Genomic DNA, 20,551 nt, shown 5'->3' on the forward strand with positions numbered 1-20,551 from the left:
AGCCTTTTTTCCCTCCTGAGGACATCATGCATGTTCTTTTCATATTTGACAAGTGCCATGTGGAATCATGGTTTCAAATATGCAAAAGCAATCCCTGAGAAACACCTATCTTTGCAGAAAATGCAATTAAAAGACCACTGGACAAGCCAAAGATCTGTTGCAACACTGGACTGGCCTTCTAGGTAAATGACATACCTGAAAAAACAAAAAACCACGACATGTCTGTAGAACCAATCATAATCTTACTGCTATGGACACCTTGTGTAGGCTGGGGAAGCAGTGCACTCCTCCTGGCAGCTCAATCTGAACATGCAGAGCAGATGGTGGCATCTTCTGTCTGTCTGACCAGCTTTATCAACCAGCAGCAGTTTAGCCAAGATCTTTAATAGAAGATTTGTAAAACATTAATGTAATACTTGCATTCTAAACCATGAGTCTCTCAAAGGCAGGGCAAATAGCAGAAAGGCAGATTTACTTTCCCATTCATGGTTTCATAAAGGATTTTATGCCTTACTATGAATGTTCTGCACTGAGAAGCAATCATTAAATAAGAAAGTTGCACTCCCTGAGAAATGTTTACAAGCCAGCTGCCTTGCAGCAAATAGCACTCTGGGATATCATGACAAACCAAAGAACTGTGCCATGCATTTTCAGAACTCAAATGAACTTTTGTGCTTGTGAGGTGGTTGTGTAATAGCAGCAAGAACTGCCCACGAATATTTGCAAAAGGAATGCAAACAAAGAATTTTGCAAGAAGCTACTGAAACATGAGTGAGGATTAAAAAAAGAGTCTGAACCTGACTGCTTGGATTCTACTCAGTCTGGTCCAGGTAAATCCTGCACTACCATTCTCACAGATCTCTTGCCTCTGTCTGCAGACCACGGGCCTTTCCTCCTCCTCCCCCTCCTTTCGAGTTTTCATCTGTCCTTCTGGGAATTTCAATAGCTACTGCAATTTACCCTCTTTCTTCAAGTCCATTGCCTTTCCTGTGGACCTGCACATAAGTCCAGTCTCAGGTTGTTAGGGTCTATGTCCCAGCTGGAAGAAGGCATCCAACAGAGAATACAAGACAGAAAAGATGGAGTTCATTTGGAATCTATTTTTTGAAAAAGTGAGGTATTTGTAATAATGTCAGCATGTAGATTATTCACATTGAAATAACTCATAATGTGTAACTAAAACTAGCATCTTCTGTTTATCTGAGGACAGATCTTTCAGTTTCACAAAAACATCAGGTTTTCAACATTAGGAACTCAGTTATGCTTGAGATAACAAATGTCAGTAAGGCCTACTGCTAGTTCAGGAGGAAATATAAATTCCTGTATTGGATTCATGAGTGGGAATTGTTCTGGATTGCAAGGACCTGAAAGGATCTGCAAAGAAACTGAAGGGGAGTGGGGGCAGAATGCACACATCCAGGTTAAGTTGCAAGTCTGTCAACACGAGATTCTTTCCTAGGGTGACAAGGAGTTTTGACACTTTACAGGCTGACTTGCACTCAAAAATTCAGGATGTCCAAACTGAGTTTTTAATCTTTAATTCTGTTAAATCTGACAGACTACTCAACAGGAGGATGATAGACTAATCACTCTTAAACCTTTGCTTGAAATACATCAAGCCTTAAGAAAGATCTTCCAGTATTTCCTGAAACTGGTTATAACAAATGTGTTGCAGCCATATAGGGTGCAATGCCTACTGTGGGAAAAAGCAGTGCTGGATTGTATGGCTATGTTCTGTTCATAAACTTACCTTTCTGTTCATAACTCACCTTTCTGCCAGTCACAAAAAAGATTTGCTTATCTGAATGTTGACAGCAAGCCATGCTCTTGCATCAAAATACAGCTTTGTGCATCAAGAGAAATTAATGAAATGCTGTATGCTCCTAAACATCAACTGAGTTTGCTTTGTCCTGCAGAATTTGATGCTCAGTCTGAAAATAAGCAGGTGGGGATGAGCCAGTGCAATGTCTGCCATTTCTCTGTAATTAATGCATGTTCAGATGCTAATGCACCACCTCCTACTCCCCACCCTAACTCTTTGGTGACTTGAAATAATCTGCAAAGAAATTGAACTCCTCTAGTTCTAACCCTGTAACATAAGAGATAATTGTGAGAGGGAACTTCTGGGTTTGAACTACGACTTCCAAGTCTGTTTATCCTGTTTATTTCAAGGCCTGTATATTATCCAGTAACTGATGAATTTAGAATACACAGCATGCCTGAAGCTAAAACCAAGGACCTTCAATGTTAGCCTGTTCTCTAGGATGTCAAAAGCAAAGCTGTGGAGCCACAGTTCTCATTTTAGCATTAACTGAACTATCCAAAATCTTTTTTTTCTGCAGAATGGCCAAATTTTAACAAAATCAACTTTACCACTATATACAGATTTAAAATTTCCTTCTGTCTATCTCTATGCCATGCCAGTTCTGTGCCCTTTCTGCTGTGGGTACCATATTCAACACATGTTGTGTTCTTAAAGGGAGAAATCCCAAATCCTGATTTGGAGTTCTAGATTCTCGTCTATTTCTATGCAGACACGTCCAGGAAACAAAATAATCTTTAAATGCCTTGCTACAGCTGGCCTTTTCTTTTTTTAAAGGGGAATTACTGATATATCTTTTAAGTCTTCATTGTACATACCTGCCTTTTGTTTCATTTACTATTTTTACATTTTACAGCAAAGCTGTCTGTATTTCATTTAGAGTGAGTGAAGGCTTGCAGGACAAAGTAGCAGGTCCCTGATCTTCTGCCACTCCCCCTGGAAGGCAATTACCTGATTCTCAGCAGAGATAAGCTGCTGGTTTTGTGGTTATCCCCTAACACATCCCTGAGAGCTGCCCCAACACAAGCCCTGGAGTGATGTCAGTCACTAGGTCCCTGTAGGAACAAGCCCTAATGGGTCCTGCCAAGTGCAGTAGCAGTAACCACTGTAATATTCCTCATGCATTGTGGGTACTCAAAACAATGCAGGCTCCAAGGCCCAAGAACAGAAAGAACCAGACCAAATGCTTGATTTTGGCAGTCCAATATCTAATTTACAGGCTAATCCTTCAAACCAGAACCTAGTATTTATGTTGGGTATTTAAGCTTTCACCACACTGAATGAGCCTGCTGGAGGTAGACTGCTACAGGAACATTGCTCTCATGAAGAAAATCAGTAGAAAGAGTTCTTCTGAACCATCTCCAGTTTGGGTGTAACTGTGCATGTGTCAACAGCTATCCAATATGTCAGTACTTCTTTCATAACATCCCACATAGCCATATTATCATCTGTCAGGATGGTCAGTTGCTGAAATCTCTAACTTCCAGGAAGTTTTTCAAACACTTAAAAGCCAGCAGACAGCTTAATATGCTTCAGACCCAGAAAACTCAATAACCCATATTTGCTACATTTATAGAATTTACTGAAGCAACTAGACAAAAGAGCCACTTGTAAAGTGGCAGGGAGGAATCTTTGTTAATAATGACTGAGAAGAAGACAAGATTTGCACTGCAGAAAACAAAGTGTGGGTCTTGAATGTGATGAATCCTTGGAGTGTGAACACTTCAGTACTGCAGGTGGGGAGATGTCATTGCCTGCAAGGTTTGGGCAAGATTTTTACAAGACTTGACTTGCCTAGAATGAACAAGCAAGCGCCCGTGCTGGTGCATAGGTACATAGGACAAGAGACAATGGAACTCCCCCAGTTCAGTAGATGTGTAGGCTCCCTGCTTCAGTATATCCCAGAATTCACACATGTTTTGGCTTGTTATCAACGTGTGGGGTGGCAAGCTGTCCTTGACAAACCCATGTGTAAGGACTGTTGTTTATCTTAAGGGGACAGTGTTTTGAGACAATGGAACCTGAGATAAGCACAGTTGGCACAGCAGGAAGGAGCTGATTCCAGACCTAACAGAGGTAAAGGTCTGGTTAGCACTGGGAAAAAATTCCCACTGTGACAAAATACGGGAAAGGAAACAAGTGCTTATACACACACTATCTCAAATGATTGGAATGGCATGTATGCCCCATGGATACCCAGGACCTGGACTCTAGAAAGGTAGTGAGTAATTCCAGAAGAATGACTTTGGGGTTATTGACTGTGGCACAGGGTCTCATTTGCACCTTGGGCAGAGTCATCTCTTATAATCAGACTGTAACACCAAACAGTGAAACTAAGAAGTTGTTTCAAGTCAGAAAAACTAACTGTGGCAGCAGCATTCACACTCAATTTATTGACTTCTAACAATATATAAAAGCCAAATTAATACAAAGAAAGTGAAGAAAATGAAGTAAACCCCAAAAAGGCTCCAGCTGCCTAAGTCACCTTCAGTACCACTTCCACTGATTACAATTACTATTACCTGCCTGGTCTCAAGCTGCTGTATCATTTCTTTCAGTCTAGTTCTCTCCTGTGCCATGTCTCTTCTGTCTTATGACATCTACAATGGTCTAGACACCTATGTTTAAGCAACTGCATTTCACCAACTCACCATGGCTACAGAGAGACAAATTGAAACAATAAAGATTTCCTATCTTAATAGCCAATGCAAAAGCTGTTAAAGTGACTGACCTGATTTCTGTCACAGATACAGTGTCAGCTCAACAAATGAAGGGAAGACAAGAGAAATTGTGGAACACACAGGCAGTGAAATAAGAAGAGCCTGCAGGCTGACAGGTCATCCATTCTCCCATTCAAAGCACACTGAACTCCATGCCAATTTTCCCATTCTGTGCAGAGGCTTTTGGCTTGCTCCATGAGATAAAGAAAGCTTCTGGTGGAAATTACAACTCCGTCAACTTTTGGGATAAAATTCTATATATCTAGACCAGCCATGACAAGTTGCCTGGCATAGCAAAAGAGAATCATAAGTCTTGTTTCTTGCATGTTTTTAACACAAAGATACCTGTGCCAAAAGATTCTAAACCAGCTTTACTACAAGTCAGAGCATCACTTCTGGTCAAAAATGTTCTGAATCCAACGAACAAGGTTCTGATTCTTTGACAAAGATCTCTGCACTCACACTTCACTGCAAGACTCAAATCTAAATCAGAAAATTAGCTGAAGCCATTACAAAATCATTTATCATATGAAGTTGTTTAGTGCAATACGTGGCAGTAAGTTATCCAGCATACCTTTACACTTCATTCTAATTTTCCTCTCCTGCAGCATTTAAGCTGTGCTGATCAGCAGATCTTTTTTGTTGAAAACATATGGTTCAAACGCAGAAGATTTATTTCTGACAAATGCAGTCATTAAGCAAAATACTGTAATGAGTACACTGGAGAAAGAATGAAGATAAGGATGTAAGATATAAAGTGCATATTTTTGGTAGCTGATTCTATTCAGGAAACAAGAAAATACATTTATCTGTGTGTTGATTAGTGCGTCTCAGGGCAGTAAATCAGTTTTCCATTCCAGTCTTGTGCACTATGGTTTGTCATTCACACAAATGTGGCCCAAGGAGGAAGAAGCTTCATTGTTTGCCATCTAAGAGATAAGCAAGAAATGACAGCAGTGACTTTATTTGACTGGCGACCTCCCAACATTGCCCTTATCAGGTGCCTCCAAGTCAGTGATAACTGGGATTAGGACTAAAGAGGGATGGAGAAGCATGATCCCTGCTCTGGAGGACCTCACTTCCTGCAAGCTCCTGCAATGAGAGTAAACCCACAAACCTACTGATTCAGGGGCCAGTGGTACTTCACCAGAGTCACAGAAATACCATGGGAGTAATCTCTGGATGAGAGTTCAAGGGTTTCCATAGCACAGCCTCAGAGGTTCAGGGCACAGCATGGATTTATATGCTTGCAAGGACCTTGCCTCACTAAGTAAAAACTTACCCCAAAAAAGAATTGTAATAGCAGTGGGAACATGACTACAGTGAACAGTTGCAGAAAACAGAGCATAAAGGATCAGCATTATATGAAATGCATTGCCCTGTTTGTTTTCCTTCTGTCTCTTTGTGTTAGCTCTGAGTTAATTATTTCTCTCCCAAAGAGTACTGGGCATAGCAGGGAGTACTACAATGAAGTGACAGTGCCAGCATGCAGTCTGTGGGGCAAAGCACCTGGAAGGAGACTGAAGACACTTAGAGCCTGATCCATTGCATGTTAATAAGATGAGCTATCTAATCCTCTGTGGGATTTGACATGCATAAGAAAGGAGGAGGGTTTAGGGAAAGAGAGGGCTGGCTGTAAAAATTCTGTAAATTTCAAAGAAAAAAACCCCCAAAACCCAGAGAAATTCCAATACAATGTTTGAATGGCATTTGTTGAAATAACTTGTGTAAATGACACCTGTTACTGGGCATTTCAATTACAAGGAGCTGTATTTAAAGCATGACTGATTGGAGGCATCATTAGGCACTCCACTATCTAGGGGTGCCAAAATCAGTAAACATTCCCACCCAGCCACTGTTACACAGAGCCTTCCCCCACCTTCTCCGACCATCCCAGTAAAGGCATCAGCACAGCTTGCCCGTATTTGCTCAGCAGTCAGGGGGCTGCTCAGTGCAAAGCTCTTTTTCAGTCCTCTTTCATTCCTCACACCAGTTACTGCATCCCTCAAAGCGAAGAACACAGAGCATCCCAAGAAGAATCCTGCCTCACCTATCCCCTGAAAAAGATTTTAAAAAGCCAGTCTCTCATTTAATACACATTTACAGACTATTTGCACTGCATAGTACACACAGGTAGGCTGCATACTCTGAATGACATTAGGATTTCTCCATCAATTGATGTTTTTATTCTAACTTTTCAGTTTATCACCACATTTAAAAGTATGGTTTTAAATTGATCTTGCAGCTTCTGTGTACAGTCTGTTAACAAAACTCTAAAATCACTCCTTGCCAACCATTAAAGTGACACAACAATATCTGGCTTTCTGTCTTATCAGCTTCCCTGATGTCTTAAATAAAACAATTTACTGGACACTTGTTTGAAATGCTAAAGGACAGCAACTGAAAACATGTGTTTTATATCAAAGTAATTTCTCAGTTTGGCCTGGGATGATCTGCTTACCTTGGATGCATAGATGGCATAAGGATTTTGAGAAGGTGACAGCAGGGAAACACTAAACTGTTCTGGAATATCACAAACAGCAGGGATCTTATACTGGTCTGGACCCCGAGTATAGAGGACTCCTTCTGAAGTATACTTTAACTCCTCCATTGTATACAGTCCAACACCTTGAACAAAAGCACCTTCAATCTTTAAATAAGACAAGAAATGGCATTTATGTACTCATGTTTGGTTAACCAAGAAAACTTCACCAAGAACTCATTTGTATAACTAACTGTTACTGTGATATATGTGAGGCCTAATGCACTTCTGTTTGCCTAATGAGATTCTTCAACATTTTGGGGCAACTGTAATGGAAAAACTTCACATTCCCCTCTCAAACCTGAGAGGACAGATGCTTGTATAATGAGGTGATGAGATCTGTGGACCAGCCAGCAATGAATAAAGATGTTTCCTTGCTATCAGCTGGGGAAGGCAGATCAAACAACTTGGATACTGTAGATCACCAACAGGATTTAAGTCCAGTACATGGAAGACACACACACATACTGGAAGTACTACAGGTTGAAACCATGGGTAAAATTCAAGCTTCTTTGACATCTATAGAGTTCTGACACTGATTCAATTGGAGCAAGTCTATAGGCAAAAGACATTCTAATATGATCTATAATCTAGTAAGAAATGAATATTTTCTGAATTAATGAGGTAATCATCATTTCACATGAGGACAATAGTGTAATAGAAATAATCCAAAAATTCTTGGCACGTACCTGTCCTATATCCACAGCTGGATTTATGCTGCATCCAATGTCCATAACAATGTCTGTTCTGAGGTTCTGTTAATAAAATTTAAATTTATATCACCCAGAGAGATGGGATGAAAGCATTAGAAAATAATGTGGGTCAGAGCTGGAATTCAGTGAAATGAGAAATACTGAGATAGAGGCCCTCCATGTACATAATTTCGGAATAATTTCCAATATCTCATCACAAGCAAAATGGGCTTGTTTCAACTTTTACAGAAGTTTAGCCAGAGACAGCCCTGCCAGATTTTCCCCATTGCTCAAGGAAACCCTCATTCATACAAATGTACAGAAAGAGGGCATATGATCATCAGTCTATAGCCTTTAGCTGTCCAGATGGTCAAAAGCCTGGAAACTGAATATTGCTCTAAGGTGTTTGCTGGCAAACAGGGACAGAACAAGCAAAGAACATTTTGATGTCAGCTATAACTCAAAAGGTGAACACACATGACATAGACATGTATGTCAGAAGCTGGTTAATACTGCACAGCTTCCATTCTGCTCCACCTGTAATTAATATTTACACCACTGATAGATTTACTAACATGTGAAGACAGGTGATTTATTAACCCCAAATCTGAATGATTGTTGGAGCAAGCCTTATTCACATTACTTTCAAAACTTCTCTGACGTTCAGTTATTACCTTGTGATCTCCTGTTAGACAGTTAATTTCAACCTCTGAACAAGCAGCTCCAAAAAGAAAATATGTGAATGGCTGTCCTTCCCCTTTCTCCCAGTCCATGTGTTCATTGTAACCTCTGATGGAAGAAACAAAGTCCACAAGAAGAAAACTGACCACAGTTTGCATTATAATGAAAGTACAAGTAAAAGTAAAAGTATAAGCACATGAGTTTGAAACTGCTTGTGAAATCTTAAGTACAAAATCTTAAGTGAAATCTTAAGTAACAGCTCACAACTTCAAAATTTCATGAAAGCCTAAAGAGCACCACTACTTTAGGTGTGATGCCTCTGGTATTTGTATAAAATATAGTAGACAAATAAGCTATTTCTGTTCAGGAGAGTCCATAACCAGCATAATCCTATAAATGTACTAATAAAAGCACAGTAACCAAACACAGAATAAACATTTAAGATAGTGGTTACTGGGGTAATAATAAAGGAATTTAGAAAAAAGGAACAAAAACTTGTCAGGACCTATGAAAGAATAATTTAAAGAGATAAATGAAAAAGTCAAAATTACAGAAACAGCCTACAGAATTGAGTGAGAGGGTTAAAAGAGGAATATTGAAATAAAGGTGTTATTACTTAGAAGGGAGTGGGATTCACTGAGGACACCATAGTAGTCAGGAATGATGAGGTAAATCCAAGGACATGAGAGAACAGTGCAATGTGGTATCTTCCAAACACAGGAGCTATGTGGCTAAGGTGTATTTTCTGCCTCTGTATGACTGAAATGTCTTTGTTGAGCATATTCAGGCTTATAATAAAGCAATTACATAGTACAGAACCACGCACCAAAAAAGGGATACACAAAATCCATATACTCAACTTCTCATAATCCATTTACCTCAGCTGCCTTTGAGATTCTTGGAAGTAGAGAATATGACTGGCTAAGAACTAGATCAATACAGGATCTGAGGCTTAAGGATCTGCAGATGTTTTTGGACACCATTAAATATTGATAGCAAAGTATGACTGTTGTGCATTACTGTGGTGATATCAACATTCCTAAAGGGCTGCATAAGCAGAGAACATACTTGAACAGGCTTAACAGTAGGAAGGGACATTTTAGTTGGATATTTCTCAGTGTTTCATAAAATTATGGTTTTCCCAAGTGCCCTTTCAACTTACTGCAGACTACTCAGAGACCTGGAAAGTTGCTATTGATAAGGAAGAACCACCAGCAGAGAAGATATAGGGAAGAGATAAGGCACAGCAAGCCAAGAGAAAAGCTTTCCTTTGAACCCCACCTGAATTACAACACAGGAATTTTTCATTTCTGGCTCTCTGTGAAAAAATTCAAAGAAAAAGGACAAAGAGACTGCTCTGAGAGCAGTGGGAACAATGATATTGGTAGCTTATAGTAATCCAGCTCCAGTAAATAAACTATTCCACTTTGCACATGACTTACAGGCAGCAGTCAATTTCTTGACACTTTCTGGTTTGCTAAATGTCAAACCATGGAGCAAAGATGGCATAAAATATTCTTTTTCTAGAGAGTTCACAGAGGACTAGACATAAATTAACACCTAAACTTTATGCATCCAACTCTCCATACATCAACTAATTATATAAAATATAAAATGAGCTCTTAGAAAGACTTATTAGACAGGATATTCTCTTTACAGTATTAATTATCTTCAGAAATCAGGCCTGGTCTAATTTATGCATTTTTAAGGAACAAAAATATATTACCTAAAATAGCCAGTAGCTGAAAGGCTCACACACTGTTTAAAAGCTTCTTTAATCTGTAAAATATGCAGTGCTTATGGTGAACCAAGGAAGGAGTCAGGAAGGAACACAGCATAGACATATTTATTTTATTTACATATAGATACTTACCCACACATATTTACTTAAAACCCAAACTATAAAAATTGCACAGAAAGGAAGACAAACTGAGTTAAGCATGTTTAGCTGCACATGGTGTCTACTGCTGCAGAACTAAACCCCTCTTGTGTGAACAATCTCAATTCTTTTGGCAATACAAGAAGGAAGAGACCTGTCAACAGCAGTGTTCTTGCAGAATCTTTATGACTGGTAATGCCATAGTCAGAAAGGGCCCTGCTCAGTTTTTCTGAGCATCTCAATAGAGATGGGTCTCTGTCAGCTAAGCAGATCTGGTTGATAAGTCACTGATTATATTGGGTCATGCGACTGCGTGCATGAGCAACCTTTTGCTTTTTCTTTGATAAACTGCCTTTATCTTAACCCACTGACTTGTTGGCTTTTTTCCATTGTATTTTCTTCCCCTATCTCATTGAGAAGGGGAGTGATAAAGCAGTTGGTTGGGCGCCTGGAGTCCAGCCAAGGTCAAACCACCACACTGACATAAAAGATCTGCACGGCCTATTTGCACAAAAATGACAATTTACAAGAGAAATTATCTTACAAAGTTCTGCCAGTCATGAAAGTGACAGTATTCCCTTTGAGCAATTCTCATGTTAGATTTACTCAGTTTACAAGTCAAGAAATTTTTGTGAGGCTTTTGGCCAGTTGTACTGACTTTCCAAGATACAAAGTTACTTCTTTGCATATCTTAACATTCCTTCTTTGGTCAGCCATTTCTGATAATAATTTTGGTGTATCTGAATGATCCAAATTATTTGTATATCTGTTAGAGGAGATTAAGTGTTTTGGATTAGTGCTTTATTGCTGTTCCTAAGCAGGGAATACACAGCTGGCTCTTACACAGAGCTAAGGCCTTTTCTGCTTTTTGGATTGCCCCACTAGCAAGGAGGCTGGAGGTGCTTGGAAAGCTGGGCTAACTGACCAGAGGGATATTCCAGACCATATGGCACTATGCTCAGTATATAAAGTGGGGGAAGCAGAAGGAACAGGGGGACATTTGAGGTGCTGATGTTTGTCTTCCCAAGTAACCATGATGTGATGGCACCCTGCTCTCCCAGAGATGGCTGAGCACCTGCCTGCCTATAGGAAAGAGTGAAATAATTTCTTGCTTTGCTTTGGTTGGGTGTATGGCTTTTGCTTTATCCATTAATCTGTCTTTAATTCAACTCACAAGTTGTCTAGCTTTCACTCTTGTGACTTTCCCTGATTCCACTGGTGGGGGAATGAGTGAGCAATTGTGTGGTGCTTGGTGGCTGGCTGAGGTTACACCACAACATACTGCAACCCTTTAGACATAGGCTGTGGACCAAATCTGAGACTAAGCAGACCTGGCTGCACCTAGACTCCTCTGAAAAGTTTAGAAAGCCAGGGGATCTCACTGATGCTCATGACTCAACAGGAGGGACCATAACCTGATTTTACTATAACCCATTGTAACAGATTACAGATTTGTTACTTGTATATTGCACTGGCAATATTTAAATACTGTACTAGCAATAAATCTAATTATTATCTTCCACATAATCATTTATGCCTGGCCAAGAACCTTGAGTTTCACCTTTTTGTGAGATAACCTGTTTCTACAGTTTTTAACTTTAGGATTATTAGGCTGAGCAGATTTATAGACTACAGTACATTTATCACAGTTTCTGCCAGCACTCAAACACATTCAGTAGGATTCACAGGTCTTACCCAATCATTCCAGGTCCCTGTTGGGTTCTTCTTGATGATGGGCTGCAGGCGTTTCAGAAGAGTTTGGCAAGCATCCTGGTAAGAATTGGGAGAATATATCACAAAATTAACACAGATGCATTTGGTACTATTCAAGTTATGTTCTAGTTACTATTTCATTAGTGCATGCTTTACTGTCATCTTAGTTTGAAAAGGTGTTGCAGGAAGTGCCATATTAACTGTAAAGACATAAAACTTCTAAGTGGTTCAGTTACAAGGGCTGGGATCTGTATGAATCAGTAGATTTCAAACATGAACAGAGTGCAAGATTTGTATAGGACTAGTTGGCTTGTTAGATGAAACAGAGATTTTGTCAAGTATAAGCCTTTTTGGGAAAGTCCAGATCATATTCTGAAAACTCAAACACCATTCCAGAGAAACTGTCAAGTCATGTTTTTTCTTGGCCATCTCCAGCAGTATTATTGGTAATCCCAAACTTGACATATATGGGATCACTAGGGCCTAAAGTCTGGCAAGCATACACCTCAAGGGATAGGGTATTTTTTTCTTTACCTTCACAGCCATGCCATTGACATCTGTCCCTGCAGATCCTACCGAGGCACATGCATTGGGAACAGTTGTTGTGCTCGTTTCACAGAGGTGGATACATGACATGGGGATGTTCAATTCCCGACTAGCAACCTGTTCCAGGAACAACATAGTCTTTGCTTTAGAAAAAAATCTAAACACTCCAACAATTCCTCAGTATTTGACAGAAGTCAGTAATAGCAGGAAAGACAAAAATTTTATCATGTTCTTTTCCAATCTCCAGCTGAAATAATTCTGTCCAATTTGGTAGCACTAAGAAACAGAAAAGGACAATGTTCTAGCTGTACTCAAACTCTGGATTGAGACTCTGAAGTCCAACATTCATTCCTGATTTTCCTGCTTATACCCTGTAAGACCTACAGCAAATTATGCAAGCCCTGGTCCCAAACTTCGATTGACTTGATAAATACCTTTACAGATCTGTCTCAGAACTATCCATTAACCAAACAGGATCATAATGTTACATTGACTATATCAATCTGAATAACCTCTGCCCTTTTCACTATGGGTTTTATGGGAACAGCCCCCAAAAATCTTATTTCTAATAAGCCTCTTCACATGCTATTAGAAGAACAAAAAACCAGTCTGTTTTTTCCTTCCTTCTGCCTCTATGAATTGATGAAGGCACCTTTGCTTTCTAACTATCAATGTAAAGCAGTAGTGGCTATGCTGATAAAGAAACTGTCCTGCTGGTACACTAACTACCCAAACATAAAACCTTCAAACTGGCTGTCTGCATATTGGGTCATTTACCTTCATGATAGAGAAAGCACACAGCAGTATTTATTTAGATAATTTGTTACCTGGATCATTTTTGTATGAATACCCTGCCCCATTTCAATTCCACCATGTGTCAGAAGCACAGACCCATCAGTATAAATATGAACCAGTGCAGCAGCCTAAAAAAGAAAAACAAAATCAAGATCAGACTAGTGAGGAAATGTCTTGTAGGTAGTAATGAACTGAAATTAAAAAAATACAAAGTGTTTAAGTGTTTTTCAGTTTATCTGTTTAGTGCCTTTGAATGGAAGGCAAAATTTGAAAGTCTACTTGCTGCTCTTTCTCTATAATGAACTTTGAAGGAAAAGGTTACAAATCCTTGTATGTGGTCTTTTCTAATATCAGATCCTGAAACAAACCTACACCAGGCAACAGTATCTCAGTGGTTGCAACAGAAGCTGGAAGGAACCCCTCACTAGTGGCTCTATGTGCAATTTGCTGCAAGTTCCATTTTCTCTCTCATGGACATGTCAGAGCCCTAGAGGTTTTTAAATGGCATAGGTTGAATTTCCAAATGAGAATTCTTCCTGGACTCAGCTAGAAGTAGCACTGTAGACTACAAAGACCCCGTGACTTCAATGGTGAACAGAGACAGCCAGTTTTATATGACATAAGGCAGTCAATTAATTAATTTTTAATTGATAGAATTATCAGTCTGTTTCAGAAGCACTGGACACCTACATTAAAAAAAACACAAGGACCAGAAATACTATTGTTCTTTTTTGCTTTCTTAACCTTAGCCTTTGATGGCATCAAAGGACTTAAGTCTTTAAGAGCAGCATCCCATAGTACCTCCACAGGCAGAAAGAGGAGGCTCAGAACTATTTCTGGAGTGGACAAATTATTCAATAAACATTTTTCTATCAGTCTTCAAAACCTTTTTCTAAGTGCATTCCACTCACCTATTCCAACACTGCACCTCAACACATGGGACTAGCCTTTAAGTAGGCAGGGTCCAAGCTGCCTGGGTGCTGAAAACCAAACAGCTTTGATCTCAGCTTGAAAAGAGCTACAGGCTACTACAGCCTCTTCAGGGAACAATCATCAAGTGGATTATAATTTTCCAGGAAAAGATAACATATTTGTTTTGTATCCTAAGATAAAGTGACTGCAATCTTCTATGGATAAAATGCTTAGCTCACTTACTCTTCATGAAACTCACCTGAGAAAGGTAAGGTGTGCCTAGTCCAAGTGGAAATTTCATTGGTACAATGGCAATCCCTCTTTTCTTCCAGTAATTTTGTTTGTTAAATTCGTTGATAGCTGTTCTCCTACTGTAGTATGCAGATTTCTCCATACATTCATTCCAACACCGTATTAAATTCTGTGGATCAAGTGTTTGTTTGAAGTGTGTCTGCTCACTCTTCTTATACATATTTATTTCCCTAATCTGAAAAAAATGAAATTACAGCTATCTCACAATCCTGTTAAAGGCAAACTGACCATCTGGGGGGACTAATAGACAACAACAAGATCACTGTATGTTTTTTTTTAACAATTACCAGTTTGTAAGGCCATGCTATTCATTCTACAACCAAACATCAATTTAAAGAAAAAATATAAATTTTAGCACAAATTGTTTGACTTAGAAAAGAACTGTTCAAACAATTAATCTTATCTAAAGGTTTTTAACTTTCCAGTTCCACAGACTTCATTTCAGAAGAGAAGATGCCTTCATGTAGTCACCTTTTCTGGTGATAAACCAGTTTTATCTGCAACATCTGTTATCCAAGTTTCTGTCACCAGTCCTGACTGAGGAAAGCCAAAGCCTCGGAATGCTGTATTTGATGGCAAGTTTGTTTTGCAGACATAAGCCCAGCATCTCAAGTTGGGAATCTTGTATGCATTGTCCATTTTTAATAAGGATACTTCTGCTACCTGAGGAAAGGAACAAACAGATTTAGTTTAATGTCAGAAGAGTGCTTCTTTCAAATTTACATTTAAGTCTTCCTCATCTCTTATATAAAAGAGCTTAACTTGAGACAATTAGCTTTAAAATTAGGTTTCTGGCAATCATTGGTACTAAGAGTATTCATGCATGCATGCAGACTTCATTAATCCATTTTTCATGCAATATATTAATTTTCAGAGGTTTTTTTTTGGATACAGAACACAGCTGATGTTACTTGAATGTTATCAACAGTTAAGGATGTAGCAGATATATCATTTTATGATTGATTTTGCTCCTACTTCAACACCAAAAGCCACACAAACTAAAAATAGACAGATTAGATTTAATGCAAGAATAGCTAGGAAAGGAACTGATGAAAGCATTCTGAACTATTCTGAACTATCACATCCTATGGAACTCCACACTTAAGGTTTAGTTCCACCAGAAACCATATGTACTGCAGTCTACAGTGTCTTCTGGTCCTTACGTTTTTCATTTAGAGGTTTTACATGACAAACCCAAAACTACATGAGGAGGAAAATGCTATACTAGAGACCTCAAATTAGGTTCTAGGAGTCAGTATAAAAAAAAAAAAGTTTGATGCCTGATGAAGAGGTCACTGTCTCTCTTCAGTGTCAGGTAGATTTGTCAGAATGACAAACTCAAGCCTTGGTTATTCCTGTTAGGTCCTGTAGCTTCACTGTATCATTGTAGGACTTCAGATAGTTCTGACATGATCTGCATTAATGTACATGCTTCTGATAATGGATTTTCTTCTAACCTAGGCTATTTTTCAGAACCAAGTTAGGCAGCAATACCACAGGCAGTTACACTAACAGATTTCAGGATGCAGAAAATCCTCACAGGCAGGGCAATGGCAAGCAGATGAGGGGCACTACAGCAAACATTTCATTGAACAAACACAAATACCTAGTGATAATAGCAAAGCAAAAACATTTTATACTTTGCAGACCTATAAGTGAGGAACTAAGGTATACAGCACAATTATCACTGATCCAGTACTGAAATGTCTAGGGATAGCAACAGGATAACTAGCACTATGAATTTTCTGAAGGCCTAAAAGGTACTGAAGATATAAAGCTTTAAGCAGGAACAAATGCAAGTACTACACATCTTAAAAGGAATACAATGTTAGTTAAGATGTACATAACAGAAAAGTAAGTCTCAGAAAACATTAATGAAGTGAATGTGTAGGGCAATATAAGAAAGTAGTGACATGCTTCACTAAATTTAATAAGGAAAGGTTAACCTGCTCAGTGTAGATTCTTCCAAAAACCCACAATACCTATATTAAAAGTCTATATGATTAATAATACATGGGCAAGGGAATTTGGCTTCATCATTTTCCAGCTAATGACTCCTCCATGTTGTAAGGTTCATCAGTATGAAATCCTTACCAGGACAGATTCATCAGGGGTACACCCTCCATTAACATAATATTTGGCATCCACAGCTGTGATCCTACCATCATTCATGAAGCCAACCTAGAAGGATCAACAGTTATTTAGAATCCAGCATTCATTTGTTTCCAAAGTGCTTGTATATTTTGAAAATTAACATAACCCACTCATTTAGGGTCATACTGCACTATTAGTTTCTGTGCAGCATTGGCTGAAACTACAGAAGGACAAGAGAAAGAAAGTATGTTTCTAAGACATAGGCTTTCCCTCCTGGCATCTGTGATCTGTATAGGTACAGCACAGAATATGCAACAAAAGCCCATTAGGAAAGGAAGGATCAGTGGCATCCTCTCTATTGCCTGAGATGGCTGACAAGAGTGTCACCTAGGAGTGTTGACTGTAGATAAAATCAAATCCCACTTTCATTGTAAGAACAGTGTCTGGCAGAAGGAATATGACATTTATGTTTATTAATGAAGAAATATTATCTTTATCTCACATCCCTCTTTTCACCTGTTGCCACTAACAGTTCCTGAATTCTCAACATGAGGTACAGCTAATTTTCAGCTTTAGGGAAGCATCTTATAAAACCTCTCTTACTTTACCTATACAGAATGTCATGCAACTTGCTTAGTATTAGCAGCTACATTTGCAGCAGCCTTAGGCTGCAAGCTGTGAACTTTCCCCTATGTATGTTGAACTTACCCAGTCAAGTAAAAGAAGGCCTCAGAGTCAGTTCAAGCTGGAAGATAAGGAAGCTACAATCTCTAGCAAAGGCTACATACTTAGATATAAAAAAAGAAATGGCCCAGCTACAGACAGTGAAAGAAACCCACAAAGAATGTGAAGACTCCAGACCCTTAATATTCCTACTGGTTTGTACTGTCATGTGAGGGATGGGGAGCTTAGCCTGCAAGGGTATAATTGCCCAGGTATAATCCCATTGTTCAGAGTCCCTCTTTGAAGGCATCCAGCTTGAGCTGGAGAGCTATTAACAAAAGGTATTCTTAAAGAGAAATCATTCAGCTTATTGATTCAGCACAAACTTGAATTTAAACCCCATTATGGTGGCTGGCACACATAATTTATATGACAAGTAGAGAAGGAAAAGAAGGCAGAAATTATCCTGATGCATTATTATAACTGATGACAGTGCATGGGCAGGGAAGAGATTAATTTCCTCCACAGGATGAGTTTTCTGCATGACACAGTTTCTGCGAAAAATTAGCTGCTTCTTTGAGTGAATCTAACCATATGGAGAGTTTAAAATAAAGTTCTGCAGAAGAAGTCTGCTATAGGTTAGCTTCCTGTTCCTAGAAAGAAGACAGAAAGAGCTATAAAAGGATAAAGAACATGAAGGAACTAGAAAAAATAATAATACAAAACCCTGAAGAGAAGAGGTAGAAGCAGACAAAGTGGTTGTACAGCCACTATCTCTTGGGTTCCTGGCTTGTAGTTTTGTTTTAAAATTGAATTGGTTATACCAATTTTCATTAACAGAACACATTACCCAGTAACACTGAAATATTATTCCCAGAATACAGGTGGGCATTTTTTCACTGAATTCTTGTGGCACTCACTTTATATTTAGCCATAAAAGGATGTCGGCCACCAGTGATTACCATATCATCCTCTCGGCTCAGAATAAGACGGACTGCTCTGCTGGTTCTAAATCCAAAAAAGAAAAGTCAAATTGCAGTTAAAATAAAGGATGTTATTAATAAGATGGCTATGGCTACTCATCATGTATCCAGGTCTGGCCATGCATATAAACATGCATTTAGATTAAACTTCACTTTAATAAGCCTGAACGTATACTTAACACTATGTCCAGATTTCATATTACTCACATTTACAATCGTATCAGAATTTTCATCTCTTAAGAGCCAACAAGCTAACTCAGTGCAAACCACTCCTGAAGAATCTATTGCAGTGTTAAGTGCTCATCACCTCTTAGCTATTTAGAATCATACTGAAATACAGTGTCTTGGAATGAAACCAAAATATGAATAACAATAAAAATATGAAAATTAGTCTAGAAAGGCATATATAATTTAAAATAATTACTTTAGAAAATGTACATAAGGTCCAAAGAATAAAAAAGATATTTTAAACCATAAAAGAAATATTTTTAGCATGACCTGTTAATAAAAAACAAAGATAATGTGGCCAGAAATAATCAAGAGCAAATTTTATAGCAGTGACAGTAAAAGTAACATAAACCTATTGAGCTAACTCCTCAGATGACAAGATAATTTTGGCTGACAGGATGCAGCCCGATGTGAATTCTGCAGCAAATCAGTTATGCTTATAAAGGAGTTTTGTATGCCCTGACAGCTAACTGCCAATATTGCCCTGCCAAATTTGGAAGATGGGTGAAGGAGCTTTACATGTTAATGTTCTTAAACTAATTCAAGCAGTATTAGAAAAAGCATAATACCTCCGAGATTTAAGCTAATTTTGACTGAAAGATGTTGAGGACTGAACTAGAACTATTTCTTAAAAGCAGTTCCACACAAAAACTCTTCCTTCTGCATTCTGCTGTGTCAACAAAGTTCACAACTGGAGGGTTAGTGCCATATTTTAATGTATGGACGAAATCTCAGTAGTTTGGGACGGGTCCTTTTGAGTATTTCTAACTCATACTAATATCATCTTCTTGCAGCCCATTAATTTAGTTAAGGCTAGAGCTGCTTAACATAAGTAATCCAAGAAAACAAAACAAAGAAATGCACTGAAAGTCTTGCAAAGTGTGAAGTCAGGACTGTATGACATTTTGACTAGCAGCTTTGGAAAAGAGAAAGCATTTTAGCCAAAATGGAAAACTTGTTTGCTTAACTTTTTTCATATCCCAAAACACACATACTGCACTTACTTGTTTGCTGCCACTGCAGCAACTGATGCCAGTAAGCCAGTTCTCAGGATTTTCCCACCAAAAGCTCCACCAACTCGTTTAACATGGCACATGATCCTGTTGGCTGGAACACCTAAACTTGCTGCTACCATCTCCTGTAGAACAAGTTTTAATATTTTATGCCAACCAAACTAAGTCCAAAGGTTAGATTCTGAAATAGAAACCTTTTCTAGAAAAGGGTTCCACAGATATTTCTGTTCTTCTATCAGATGAATACAACTTTTCCTTTACCCTAGATTAAAAAGCAAAGAAAGAATAACAACAAACTCCTAACAGTGCTCACATTTCAAATCTTTACCGTGCAGACTGTGAAAAGGCCATTGGCCAATGTGAAGAAAAAGAACCTTGAATTACATTATCTCAACAGTAGGAAGCTTCAGGTATAATAAAAACGGATTAGTATACAGTTTATATTATTTTTATTACTAAGGTAATACCTCATTCTTAGTTAAACTAAAACTATTTGTTTCTTAATTATCTAAGGTCTTGGCTAGTGTCAGGAATGTTTTTGGTTGAAATAATTCTCTCAAACACAAAGTTCTTCATATTACTTGGCTGTTGGCAATATAATAATGACAGAAATTATAAAAGGAGCTGATCTGGGCTTTGAACACAAAATGCCAGTGTTGAGTCTCAAGTACCATCAGTTTTATGCACTATGGCCATTGCTCTGCAGGCCACAAGCTATGGCAGCTTTGTTTTGTCATTTACCATCATGACAGTGTTTAGAGGGCTAAAACACCTCTACTGTGAAGACTGAGAGACTTGGAGGTGTTCAGCCAGGAGAAGACAGCTCCAGGGAGACTTTACTGTGACCTTTCAAACTATAAAGGGGGTTTCTCAAGAAGCAGAGGAGGACATTTTAGCAAAGCTTGTATTGACAAGACAAAGGGCTACAGTGTTAAACTAAAAGAGGGTTGGTTTAG

General features: G+C 38.6%; 1 protein-coding gene across 2 annotated transcripts in view; it reads right to left on the reverse strand.

The window, feature by feature from the left end:
- Window positions 1–4,187: 4,187 nt before the first annotated feature.
- Window positions 4,188–20,551, reverse strand: part of AOX1 (aldehyde oxidase 1) — a 38,763-nt gene continuing 22,399 nt past the window's right edge. The window contains exons 22-35 of one of the 2 annotated variants that reach the window (XM_059853342.1): window positions 19,587–19,720; window positions 18,292–18,379; window positions 16,709–16,795; window positions 15,086–15,277; window positions 14,562–14,789; window positions 13,423–13,518; window positions 12,584–12,712; window positions 12,032–12,106; window positions 10,184–10,236; window positions 8,451–8,565; window positions 7,774–7,839; window positions 7,004–7,192; window positions 6,422–6,599; window positions 4,188–5,471 (exon numbers count right to left, since the gene is read on the reverse strand). In XM_059853342.1, the coding sequence (XP_059709325.1) occupies window positions 5,458–5,471; window positions 6,422–6,599; window positions 7,004–7,192; window positions 7,774–7,839; window positions 8,451–8,565; window positions 10,184–10,236; window positions 12,032–12,106; window positions 12,584–12,712; window positions 13,423–13,518; window positions 14,562–14,789; window positions 15,086–15,277; window positions 16,709–16,795; window positions 18,292–18,379; window positions 19,587–19,720 (1,644 nt within the window). In that variant the 3' untranslated portion in view covers window positions 4,188–5,457. Of the gene's footprint in view, window positions 5,472–6,421; window positions 6,600–7,003; window positions 7,193–7,773; window positions 7,840–8,450; window positions 8,566–10,183; window positions 10,237–12,031; window positions 12,107–12,583; window positions 12,713–13,422; window positions 13,519–14,561; window positions 14,790–15,085; window positions 15,278–16,708; window positions 16,796–18,291; window positions 18,380–19,586; window positions 19,721–20,551 lie in introns of those variants that run through there. The other variant, XM_059853343.1, reaches the window with a different exon arrangement.

This window comes from Haemorhous mexicanus, chromosome 8 (genome assembly GCF_027477595.1).
Source record: "Haemorhous mexicanus isolate bHaeMex1 chromosome 8, bHaeMex1.pri, whole genome shotgun sequence".
Classification (NCBI taxonomy): domain Eukaryota; kingdom Metazoa; phylum Chordata; class Aves; order Passeriformes; family Fringillidae; genus Haemorhous; species Haemorhous mexicanus.